Raw genomic sequence first — 13,075 nt, forward strand, 5'->3', positions numbered from 1 at the left:
TCTGTATTTTATTGTTTATTTTAAAAAATATTTATTCCATTTTGTTGCCCTTGTTTTTATTGTTGTAGTTATTATTGTTGTAGTCATTGTTGGATAGGACAGAGAGAAATGGAGAGAGGAGGGGAAGACAGAGAGGAGGAGAGAAAGATAGACACTTGCAGACCTGCTTCACCACTTGTGAAGTGACTCCCCTGCAGGTGGGGAGCTGGGGGGCTCCAACCGGCATTGGAACTTCTGCTGGTCCTCGTGCTTCGTGCCAAGTGTGCTTAACCTGCTGCGCTACCGCCTGCCTCCCACCTCTGTATTTTAAAAAGACATAATTTTTACGGCACTTTTAATGATTTGCCAGTTGACTGCTGATTTAACCTGAGTTCTCCAAAAAATATTCTGAGGCAACATTTAAGTGCTATTGCTTTACTGGGTTGTATAATACTGATGAAAACAGATTTAAAGAAATGGAGACAGGGCTCAGGAGACAGTGCAATAGCTATGTAAATGACGTTCATGTGTAAGGCACTGTGATCCCAGGTTCAATCCCCAGCATCTCCAAAAGCCACAGCTGAGCAGTACTCTGGTCTTTCTCATATTAAAATAAAACAAACAAACAGATAAACACATCAAGATTTCCATTAAGTCATTAAAAAAATGAAATGGAGACAGAGTGGAGCATCTATTTTATCTCCAACATTTCATAGTGGAATACTAAGAAAAATTTACTTGTTCATGAGTAACCAAATTCCATTTGTCAAAGATCTACCTCATGAATGGCTAACTCTAGCAATCTCTAAAACACAAGTAGGTCTTGTGACACTTTGGACCTCTTGTCAACTGAGAAACCAGAAAGTGGGAGGTAAGAGAGCAATGTGAACAAGAGGTGAAGGCTAAGGATTTGTCCCCACAGAATGTTGATCAGGGCTCTTGTAGAGAGCCAAGTACCAATGCAGCAACTGGGAGGATGGATAAGACCCAGAGCTCCAGAGAGCTTGAAGCCATAGATGATCTGACATGCTACCTGGTAAGATGGTGATTACATTTGTAATAAGGTTTTGCAAGCCTGAGAAGATACGAAACAGTGAAAAAAAAAAAAAAGAGCATTCTTGCTATGTTTTAGGCTTATTATTCCTTATTTATGTCCATTGTTTATTTTCTATAGTAGTGGTCTCCAGCAGGACATTTTGCTAAAAGAGGTGTGTGTAGAGTAGAAACAGACAGAGATATAAATGTGGAGGGGTAGCTAGGATAATACAGACCTAATTTTCTCCCCAGATAATCCCACTGCATAGTAGCGGGCAGAAAATACAAAATACTTGTGAATAGACTTTTCCAGAAAATAATTAGGGAGCTAGATTTATCTCTCAGGCTATCTTTAATATCAGCCTTTCAGGTTCTGTGGTCACGTTTTCTGTTCCAAAATTAAAACTGCTGATTTCTATAAAAGACAATGATATTTAAAATTAATGCAGAGAAACATGCCAACTTGATATTAAGGTCGGGATTTAGATACTTACCTGTGAAAAATCTTGACAATAGGAGAAACACACACACACACACACACACACACACACACACACACACACCCCGAAGCTTTAGAAACCAAGATGTGCCAATCTTCAATATTAGAAGTCTGAGGCACCTAGAAACTTATTGAAGATCACTGAGTAAAAGATAAATATACAAGGTCTGGTTCTGGCTGGACACGCATCCCTTAGGTCACAGGGTGGACTGGTGTGTATTGTACACCCATCTGTCTCTTGTCCAGGGAACCTTAGGTTTTTGAATGAGAACAAGAAGACTGGGCGTGTCATAGGAAAAACAGGATTCCTTGTCTAATATTAAGAACCACGGACAGCTCCAGGCTGCCCCAGAAAAGGCAGTTTATCCATCAGAAGGGGGAAAAAATGTCCAGAATCTGCAGGTGTGATTGTGACTCCAGGATTGAATGATGTCCAGTGCACAGACTCGGATATGTATTTGCCATTCACCAAAGCGCATTTTTGTGAAGAGCTCGCATGCAGTGATGGCTGTGTGTGTGTGTGTGTGTGTGTGTGTGTGTTGGGGGGGGCTCGGGTGGCTCTACGCACCGATATTCTTAAAAACATGGTTTCCCATTTCATAAATAATGAATCGAGCCGCCATGCAAGGGGCTGGGAGCTGGGTCAGGCGGGAATGCCCGGGGGTGGGGGCAGGGGCGGGGATCCCCGCACTGCCTGCGGTCTGCAGGCGCCGTGACTGCGGGGAGAGCAGATCCCGCCCGGCGAGGCTGCAGGCAGCGCCATGTGCTCAGGGCTGCCGGCGCTCCTGCTCCCTGTCTGGCTCTGCTGGGCGCTGGGGACCCGCGGCTCGGAGCCCCGCAGGTGAGGTGGAGGCCGCCCCGAGACCCCGCAACTTCCCCGGAGGACCCCGCGCGGGCGGAGCCCCCACACCTGGCCCCGGGCTGCGGCGGGGAGGGGGAGGGTCTGCGCGGGGTGTGGGGGACCCCACGGAGAGCGGAACCGCGCTCCCTCATGCCGACCGTATTGCTATCACCGGGATCCCTTCTCTCGCCCGGGTGCGGGGAGCCCGCGGTGCTGCCTCCTTGGCCGACCCCGGCCCCCCATCCCCTCACCTCCCTCCCCTTCCCTCTCCTCCCCACGCCGCTGAGGCTCCTTTAGGGCCCCCACCGCTCCGGGGCGACCTGGCGCCTGTCAGGCCCTCCAAGCGCAGGGACCGGAGGGAGAGCGCTGACCCGCCAGCCCGGGGGGCGCGACCGCAGGGACTCGGAGAGCGCCTGGAGGGCCGGGAGCACCGAGCGTCGGCCCCGCCCCTAGCGCGCGGCCTCTGCCCCCAGCCCGCTCTCGCTTCGGCTCCGCCCTCTCCCCTCCGCGCGCCCGGTCCCGCCCACCCTCTCTCACCCCGGGCCTCGCCCTCTCCTCGACGCTCCCGGCCCCGCCCTTCCTCTCTCAGAGCATGACCCCGCCCACTCCACAGAGCGCCTGGCCTCGCCTTCCCTTCCTCAGCGCAAGGCCCCGCCCACTCCCCCAGCGCACGGGTCCCGCCCTCCCTCTCTCAGCGCGCCCTGCCCCTCCCTCCCTCCCCTGGCGCTCTCGGCCCCGCCCACCCCTCGGCGCTCTGCTCCGCCCCCTCCGTCCCTCCCCCTCCCCCTCCTCCGCTCCGGGCCAGCGCGGCGGCGGCGGCGGCAGCAGCAGGAGCAGCCCCGGCTGCGGGTCGCGACGGCGGCGGGGCGCCCCCTCCCCCGTGCCGGGGCGCGGCGGAGGGATGTGGGGCTTTGCGGGAGGGAGGCTTTTCGGCATCTTCTCGGCCCCGGTGCTGGTGGCGGTGGTGTGCTGCGCCCAGAGGTAGGGTCGCGGGCGGGGGCCGGGTGCGGAGGGTGCGCGGGGGCCGGGGGTGCGGGGGCGCCTTCTGACCCCGCGCCCCGCTCCCCGGCTGCCTCCCCTTAGCGTCAACGACCCTGGGAACATGTCCTTTGTGAAGGAGACGGTGGACAAGCTCCTGAAAGGCTACGACATTCGCCTGAGACCCGACTTCGGGGGTGAGTGGGGTGCGCGGGGTGCGCGCGGCCGCTGCGGGAAGCGAGACCCGCGGCGCCCGCGGCCTGGGCGGGGGGGGGGGCGGGGGCCGCTTCCGCGGAGCTGCGGCTGGGGGTGCTGGGGTGCTGGGGTGGGTGGGAAGCACTCATCTGCACCCCTCTCGGGAGAGCACTACCCCCCTTCACGCACCCGTAGTGCCCCCTCCCCCCTGCACCCGCACCTCTGCTCCAGCCCAGCTGATCACCTTGTCGTGCGCTTCCCGCAGGTCCCCCGGTCTGCGTGGGGATGAACATCGACATTGCCAGCATAGACATGGTTTCTGAAGTCAACATGGTGAGTGCCCCCCCAGTCCCCCCCCCAGGTAGCCCCCCTGTGCCCCTGCCCGGGCCCTGGGCTCCCCTGGGAATGGCTGGGCCAGAGGCCTGCAGAGGCCCCGCTGCTCCACGCGGCTCCCTGCAGCCGCCCGTGCAATGTGGGCGTCGCAGCTTCGTAGGGGCGGGTGCACCCAGGGGTCCCAGTCAGCCCGGTGCTCCACCCGCACAGACCCCCCCCCCCCCCGCGTGCTCCTAGCTCCTAGCTCCTCCAGTGGCTTGTCACCCGGGTCCCCAAAGCTCCCTTTGCCTCAGCAACAGGCGCTGGAGAAACTGGGGGAGAGAAGCGACTTGTGGGGAAGGCTCATATTTCGATGTGAGGTCTTGAAGGTTTCCTTTGTTGTCTTTTTTTTTTTTTTTTTTGGAAAGAGATGCTGGCAGCCAGGGAGGAGAGGGACAGGGACCCTTGTCTCTGGGGTGTCTTAGCCAGTGGCTTTGCTCATGACAGACTCCTGGAGAGTTGAGTACTGGTACCCGGCTCCGCCTGTCTCTGTCCGAGGTGCTGACAGGGCCCCAAGTAGCTCCTGTTCTGCAGACAGACTCTCAAAAGGGGCGACTGCTGGGAGAATCCAAAGACAGTGAACCAAAGGGCATGTAGGATAGTGTTTCTGCAGGCAGGCTTAGTATCCTGACCTGTGGGAAGCTGAAGTTTGTGTCCCGAGATGGCTTCGTGGGTATCACAGACTTTATTTTTCTCTGGACGCTCTAGGATAACAGGGACTGTGAAGAAAAATGACCACGCTCACTTACTGAGCTGAAATATCATGGAATTTGGAAGTAGGTTTACTTTTCTGTCGAGTGAGATTTTAGAAATTGTAAGAAAAAGTGTTTGGAAACAGTGTTAAAGAGAAATTGTCTTGTAACCATTCTTCCAAAATTATACTGTTGGAAATACAATCATAGGTATGGTTTCAACTAGACTTCATGTTTTTCTTAACCCTGGTGTACATCAACAACAGATGGGGAGATGTGTTTTAAATGCATACTCCAAGGTTCCTCCTTCCTCTGAGAGTGATTTTTTAATTTGTTTTATTTGATTTGCAACTGTATAAATAGTTTTTGAAGTGTAATTTTTCACCTCCTCAAAATGCACTACCTTCCCTGTCGCCAAAGCACCAAGATCCATCCCATTCTACAAAGTCCACTCAACCACTTTCTCCCTTACAGTCCCCCCCCAACTTTTATAACTTTAGTTCTGTACTCTCGAATTCATAGTTGGGTTTCATTTGTTTTCCCTACCTTACTTGTTATCTAAGAGTTTCTGATCCTACTGATGTAGAGTGGAATCTTTGAATTTCTGTATTCAAAGTTAGCCCTTCAGTTTATTTTCAAGCAGGTATTCTGTGGTAGTATGTTGAGAATCATGCTGCTGTTATGGAAATGTGAAATAAACTGACCCTTAAAAATATATTGATTAGCAAGCTATATGGAAAGGTACATACTACTTTATATAGTACTGTGAATGTTTAAAAAGAAACTTTTGATCATACAAACTGTTTTCATTAATTTTTTTACTCTTAAATATTTTGAAATTATAATACTTTTTTTTTCTTTTAAAGAGTACCCTTTCATCAGGGTATATGTCCTAGGACATTTACACATAATACATCACAATAATGCAAATGTTAGGAAGAAACACAGAGGTACCTTGTTTATAGCATATTAAAATGTTTCAGCTTTTTGTAATCTTGTAAACATAATTATGTTTAAAGACATGCTTCATGATCCTAAGCAATTTCTTTCTTAAGGGAAGAAATTAATGTATGTAAGATTTATACTTGGGATCTCACATTCCTTGGAGAAGACAACCTTACAAAGGGGTTAATTGAATACATAATTTATTCTTTCGTCATAAAGGATTATATTGGATGTCAAATGAAAGTAAGTATATTGCTGTAGATCCTTTAAGAACTCTGTGCATTGTTGTATGCCAACCAGGCCATTGAGACTATGTCATTTCAGACCATAGCACATTTTATTTGAGTTAATATTGAAATCTAGTGATCTAGTTGTGTTAACATGATGTTCACACTTGGTACCTTTTAAAACATCGTCAGTAGTTGCCTAATTCATGCACTGTGAATTGAGGTGTTCCAGTTTTCTCTGGACCCAGTAATAGAAAGACAAATTGAAGACACAAGCTATTGTATTGAGTCAACTTTGATTTAACTATACTCCCTAAAGCCAACAATTAGGTCTAACATTGATATGATATACTTGTGTACTCGTTCTCTCTCTCTCTTTTATGATGGTAACTTTTCTGACTTTCTGAACATACATTTATTCAAAACAAAAATTGGGGAGTTGTTTGGGATTTGAAGTCCTTTGAACAGGTGTGATGAACCACCACTAGAGTTATCTTCCAGGGCTGGTGAAATAGGTCATTGAATTGTGTGCTGCTTTACCATATGTGCATCCAGATTTGAGTCTGCTCCTACCTCACTGAAGAAAGCGTCCTTGCTTTGGACTCTTATTTTCTCTGTTGTGTGTGTGCACGTGCGTGCATGTGTGCACTCGCGTGTGTGTATACATATCTGTATATACATATGTATATATGTATATATTTCACTGTAAATTTATATATAAATATATGTATATTTATGTAACATATTTTTCACAGTAGATTTATTAACATGCTTTGCAAAGGTCTGATTTACCTTAACATATCTGTTCACAGTCTTGCTATATTTGACCTACTGTGGGAAATAAAGAACACATGAGCATAAAATTGAGCCTTCACTCAATTACGCTGTCTAGAAAAAATGTATTCTATTTATGAGCTTCTTAAATCACCTTGCCAGTCACAAAAAACTAAGTGTTATAAAGATGTGAAACTATATAGTTTATAAGTGACTTTGCTTTAAGGGTATTATAACTATCAGAGGAAATCATTTGAATGGTTGTAACAAAAAGTAAGATGTAGCTCAGGGAGTTTTGTTTGCCTGAGACCTCGGATTCAATCCTTGGCATTGCATATGTCAAATATAAGCAGAGGTGAATAGGGTTCTGGTCTCTTCTCCCTCTCCCCTCCCCCTTTTCTTACAATCATGAAAACAAACAAAGATTAACAAAAATTAGGATGTGGTAAACCCTGATAGAGGAACATTTATGAATGCAATACACCGAAGAGAGGAAAAGACAGATGTTGAGAGAGGGAAAGAGAGAGCAATTGAGACTCAGAAACAGAAAGCTTTACAAATAGAATTTCATGTAAATTGAATGAGGGGAATGAACAGAAGTACTACTGGTATAGAAGAGGATGTTCTGAGTTAGGGAAGAAAGTGGCTGTCATGTGAGTGCATGGGTTTAGATGATCAGAGTATGAAGTAGATGTTCAAAAGATAAAACTGGAAAAGTAGGACAAACTCCCTGTTCACCTCCCTGTTCATTTTCTGCTTTGTCAAGGAACTCAGATGCTAATAACTTTCTTTTTAAAAGTAATATTTATGTATTTCAGTACGAAAGAAAAATTGAGAAGGAAGCTGGAGAGAGAGAGAGAAAGTGACACCACACCACTGCTTATAGCTCCTGAAGCTTCCACCCATGGGTGGGGACTGGAGACTGAGGTTGAACTTGGGACCTTTAATGCCTCAGGCATGAACATTTTATTTTATTTTTTTTTGCACTATGCTGTCTTCCCAGTTCTTATGCTTTTGGAGATGGTGACTAACATGGTTGAGATGTAGTTTCAGTTGATTATGTTCACCAAAATGTAAATTCAGGAAGATAAGTGAAGCTGTTGAGGTAGACATGTGAAATTTCCAAGAAAACTAAGGGAATGTCATCAGTGGAAATTTATTTCTTGAGACTTTCTCCTCAGGATTTTAGCGATATCCTTAAAAGCCTTTTATTTCAAGAAATAGATAAAAGTTAGTTAATAATGTTCATAATAAGAACGTGTAGAATATATATCTCAAGGTTTGAGAGAGATAGGTTTGTTCATGAACTTTTGGGGGAGGGTTATAAAGAATGATAACAGTTATCACAGAATAATAATGTGGAAGCACTCAGAATCTTTGTGATAATGTAGGCAATTCCTCAGAGATGCCCATGACAGCAAATAAATAAATAAATACTTTATTCATGTAGGAATGTGCACCATTACACATTCTGGTGTATCATAGAAGTAAACTATGAATTAATTCTAGTTTTTAATACTTTATTTTGTCATAGCTTGTTTTTTGGGTAATAGAGGTAATTCTGCATTTCCATTTCTTATTAATCTCCCAGTATTTCTTTCCACATGCCTCTTTTCTCATTACCTAACTCGACAGCAGTCAAAAACCGTATTTCTTTGTGTCATTTACTTTGTTTCTCTTTCTTCTAATTTAAAATTTCACATAACCGCCATTGTGGTTGGGTACCAGACTCAAACCTGGCTTGTGGGTACGGTGAATCAGACACCCTCCCAGGTGAGCTATCTTGCCTAGTCACCAGTTATTTTTCAAACTTAATATGATTTTATTTGTGATTTAATAATGGTTTATAAGATTATACCATTATAGGGGGTCTAATTCCAGCTACACTTACTACCAATGTTCTGTGTCTCTCCACATGTCCCAGTGATAGCCATCATAGTTCTCACTAATTGCAGTGATAGTTTGACTCTTCCTTCCTCCATCATTCTTACTTTTTCTTTTCTTTGTAAGCTCATATGTGTTTCAGTTCTGTGTATTCCCCATATGAGTGAATCATCTGCTAGTAGTCATTCATCTCCTTACTGCACTAAGCATAATCACCTCTAGACAAAACAGAGTTTTGTCCCAAACAATATGGTATCACCTTTTTAAATTGCAGAGTTGTATTCAGTTGGGTATATATCCTGTAGTTTCTATTAAATTTTCTTATTATCTTTAGTTATTTACTGGATAAAGATAGCTAGTAGTTGAGAGGAAGAGGAAGATAGAGAGGAAGAGAAACAGAGACTGCACATGAAGCTTTTCCCCTGCAGGTGGGCAACAGGGACTTGAACCTGGGTCCTTGCCCATTGTAACATGTGTGCTCAACCAGGTGCACCATCACCCAGCCCCCTGTATCCCATAGTTTCTTTATCCAGATGTCTATTGACAGACACTTAAGTTGTTCCCGTCAGTTTTATTTTTGTATGAATTATTAGAATAAATCATTGTTTGGTTTCTTAATTCAGGTCAGATAACACACATCCTTTATTTTCATTTAACCAACTGTAATGTAGCAAGTATATAAACCAGACGCAAACTCCAGTAATATTAATTCTAATTTCTATGATTTAACTTGTACTTTGTTACTATCTTATATCTAATTGACCCATTGAAAGTAACAATCCTAATGAAAATGAAACCACAGAAACTTTTTTTTTAAATTTCATGCATGCAAATGATAAGTGATTGTCTTTTTAAAGCGATGACTTCCTTTTAGGTAGCATATAATGTGTATGCTTATTTATTAAGGGATATATTTGCCCACTCTGCTTTTTTCATTTGGATTCCTTGGCCATGGTTGCATTTTCTTTTTATTAAATCTCCTTTTATTTTTAATGTGTAGGTGTAAAACAAACATGGTGCAGAAGAACAATTTTAGCACAGATTAAAAAGCAGCTTTGGAGTGCATGCTTCTAAAATGGATATAATTTTATTTATTTTAAGATTTATTTTTGTAATTATTTCTTATTTACTTAATTTGATGGGAGAGAAACTGAGAGGGAAAGGGATGGAGAAGGAGAGACAGAGAGACACCTGCAGTACTGCTTCAACACAAGTGAGGTGTCCCTCCTGCAGGTGGGGGCCAGGGACTTGAACCCAGGTCCTTGTACATGGTGACACATACACTTAACCAGGTACACCACCTCCCAGGCCCTGGATATAATTTTCTTTATGCTTACTAACTATGGAAACACATATATGTGAGTGCTATTTATATGTTTTTTTAAAATCATTTTCAGATGGTTGATAAAGAGGATATATATAATATATATGTAATATATATTATATATATATTGATAAAGAGGATATATATATAATATATATATATATATATATATATATAATATATATATATTTGCCTCCAAGTTTATCCCTGGGGCTTGGTGCCTGCAATTCAGATCCACTTGGTAGCCATTTTTTCCCTCTCCACCACATTTTCTTAAATCTGAGAGAGCATCCCATGTCCAGCATCTCGCTAGGTTCACTGGTAGAGTAACTGAATCTCAGGGGTTTGGGTTGTATGCTGAAAAGAGCCCAATGTTATTGAGAGTTTGCGGTTCTATTTCCAAGTCTACAAGAACATGTAGGCCAGTCACTTAACCCTGGAAGGCTTCCTCGTTGCCTGTAGCATGCTGACAGGATTGATCCCATAGTGCTATCAGAAAGTGCTATCTGCTCTACAGAGAAAAGTGCACTTAGGACACCTGCACAGTCACAGCCACACAAACATGTTAAAAAGTTATCTTGACTGATTTCTTTTAGACAGGCCTGTGTCACAGTCAAGAGTTCGCACATAAATTTCTATTAGTATTTTAAAGGAAATGTGCTAATGCCCTTATTATCCAGCAAGCTGGGGGATGACTCAGCAGAAAGAGAAAAGTGTTGCTCTGACCCAGTTGAGGTTGGAAAACTGCTTACATGGAAGGCACTCCTGAGGTAAGGTCTGTGGAGCCTGTTGGCATTTGGTTCCAGGTTGGTGCATTTTGGAGGTAAGACTGTTTATTGAGGACATTACTTTCCACTGGCAGTATGTTTCATGCATAAGTTATGTTCAATACATCAATGCTTGGGGAACTGATAAGAAGGCATATAATGAACTTCAGAGATGGATGAGAATAATACCTTACATAATATGCTCTTTATGAGGGGAGGTTTGTATTTAATATTAGAAAGAATGGTATGGAGAGTGCAAAGAGAATGCTTTTTGTCTTTCCCCTCAGGGAGGCTGTAAAGCTTATGCTGTTAAACATCTTAAAAGATGGATCTTACTGGCGTTGTCCTGTTGTGAAAATCCTTTCTTGCTGGGCTGGGGAGCTCAGGGTGTATTGCACATGGAAGACATTATGCAGGGCTGGTAAGACAGCTTACTTGGGAGAGTGTGCTGCTTTGTCATGTGGATGATCTAGGTTTGTGATTTACATGGACTACACTGAAGGAAGCTCTGATGTTGTGGTTTCTTTCTCTAACTGTCTCTTTGTCTTTCTGAAAAGTTGGCCTGGGGTGCTGAAATCCCACTAACAAAACCAAAATGACACTGAGTAAGCATTTGAATTGATAGTGCAGCACGGCTTACTTATATTTAGTTAACTTTCTGATTTTTCAGAAGTAAAGCGATATGGGATCATCATTTGGTTTTGCTCAGCTGGCATTGTGATAACCACTGGGAATAGAACCTTTCGTATACGGGTTTTGTAGCATATTGTATACGTTGTGCTTTGAAGAACGCATTTGGTATGAATAAATGAAGCTTAACCTAACTGACCATTTGGAATCTTTTCAGTGATTTTGTTGAAAAGTATCTCTGGGTGATGGTAGCTAACAGATTTATGCCATTTTAGCAGCTTATGAAACCCTGCTTGTATTTTGTCATATTTGATCATGGAGCCTGATGTTGAAGAAGCTAATACAGGCACTAATCTCACCTCCATTGTTAGGATGAGAAAAATAGCTGTAAGAACAGCATGGACTTACTCTATGGGACTTGGTCCTTATTCTTTGTGGTCTTTTTGCCTCATTATGCCACAGAGCAACAAAAAATGCTCAAGGGATTCCTATCTCCTTTCATGACCCAATAGTGCCTAAATTAGATTCTCCATTACCCTTCCCTGAGAAATCTTAGTTTTCCCTGATGAAACTTGTCACAGTGTTAAATACGGTTAAGATGTGCTTATTTGCTAAAAGTCTTTCTCTTCCATTTCTCTTCCCTTTGGTCTCTAAGTTCCACGAGGCAGAGCTGTGCCTGTGAATAGTCCTTGATGAATAACTATACACACTCTCTCTACATACATATTACAAAACATATATATGGCTAATGATTTTAGTGCTGTCTTTGACACATAGTCATGACTTCTCATTTCTCTTGCTAGGTATTTGGGAAACACTTATTTCTCCAACCTACGGAGGGCCCTCATCATAGACCAGGACCCAGTGGCTCTTCATCCCACCCCTTTTCCCCCCTTTCCCCAGAGTCCTTTGCTTTGTTGCAATACACCACACACAGCCCAAGTTTTACCGTACCCTGTCCCTTAGTGTCCTGTTTTGTTAAGTTCTACATATGAGTAAGATCCTTTGGTATTGACCCTTCTTTTTCTGGCAATAATTATATATGTATATATAATATTTATCTATTTTTGCATAGAGAGAGAAAGAAATTGAGAGGGAAAGGGGAGAGATAAAGATACTTGGAAGACTGTTTCACTGCTTGTGAAGCCTACCCCCTGCCCCCTACAGGTAGGGATCAAGGGCTTAAACCTGGGTCCTTGCATACTGTAATGTGTGCTTTCAATCAAGTGTGCCACCACTAGGCCCCTGGGTTGGACTTTTTGTGTGTGATAATGAAGTTTTCATTATTATTTTATAATTGGTCTCTAGATCTCACTGGCCTCTCCCTTACCTTTCTTTATCTTTTCCTTTCCCTTCCCTTCCCTTTGCTTAGCAATGCAGTGGTGTTGTACTGGTTCTCATTTGCTTCCTAGCTTCCCAGAACAATTTACTTCTGGGTAGTTGTGGCAGAAAACACAAGAAAAGACTCTAGCTTTAGAACTTGGAGTACCAAGACTAAGCTAGGTCCCATCCCTTAGAAACTTGCCCTGTACCATCAATCCCAGACAGAGAATTTGCCTTTGACACAGGTGGTGAGGGATGTAGAATTCCCATTCTGCCTTTCTTATCAGCAGACTTCGTCAAATACAGACTGTTCATAAGCTTTCACTCACATATCTCTTTTTGCATTTGTCTTGAACACAAAGGCATTAATAATTAACAAGGATGTTAACATATACGGGAATTCCTTTTTCGATAAATCCAGATGAACTAGGGATAAACAAGATTTATAAGACATCCAAAATTTCAGACACAAAGTGGTGGGTTTGGGTGGGAAGCAGATCAAACTATGGGGTAAGTGATTAAAATGACTTAAAACACAGGGTGCAGTAATTGAATCTAAAGACACCAGGTTAAAACACAGAGGATATGATTGCTGTTTATCAGTTAGCTT

General features: G+C 43.8%; 1 protein-coding gene across 3 annotated transcripts in view; it reads left to right on the forward strand.

The window, feature by feature from the left end:
* The first annotated feature begins 2,237 nt into the window (after positions 1–2,237).
* GABRB3 (gamma-aminobutyric acid type A receptor subunit beta3) overlaps positions 2,238–13,075 on the forward strand; it is a 266,967-nt gene continuing 256,129 nt past the window's right edge. The window contains exons 1-3 of one of the 3 annotated variants that reach the window (XM_060179252.1): positions 2,238–2,354; positions 3,438–3,529; positions 3,793–3,860. In XM_060179252.1, the coding sequence (XP_060035235.1) occupies positions 2,275–2,354; positions 3,438–3,529; positions 3,793–3,860 (240 nt within the window). In that variant the 5' untranslated portion in view covers positions 2,238–2,274. Of the gene's footprint in view, positions 2,355–3,179; positions 3,336–3,437; positions 3,530–3,791; positions 3,861–13,075 lie in introns of those variants that run through there. The other 2 variants (XM_060179251.1, XM_060179253.1) reach the window with 2 other exon arrangements.

Source organism: Erinaceus europaeus, chromosome 20, assembly GCF_950295315.1.
Source record: "Erinaceus europaeus chromosome 20, mEriEur2.1, whole genome shotgun sequence".
Taxonomy (NCBI): domain Eukaryota; kingdom Metazoa; phylum Chordata; class Mammalia; order Eulipotyphla; family Erinaceidae; genus Erinaceus; species Erinaceus europaeus.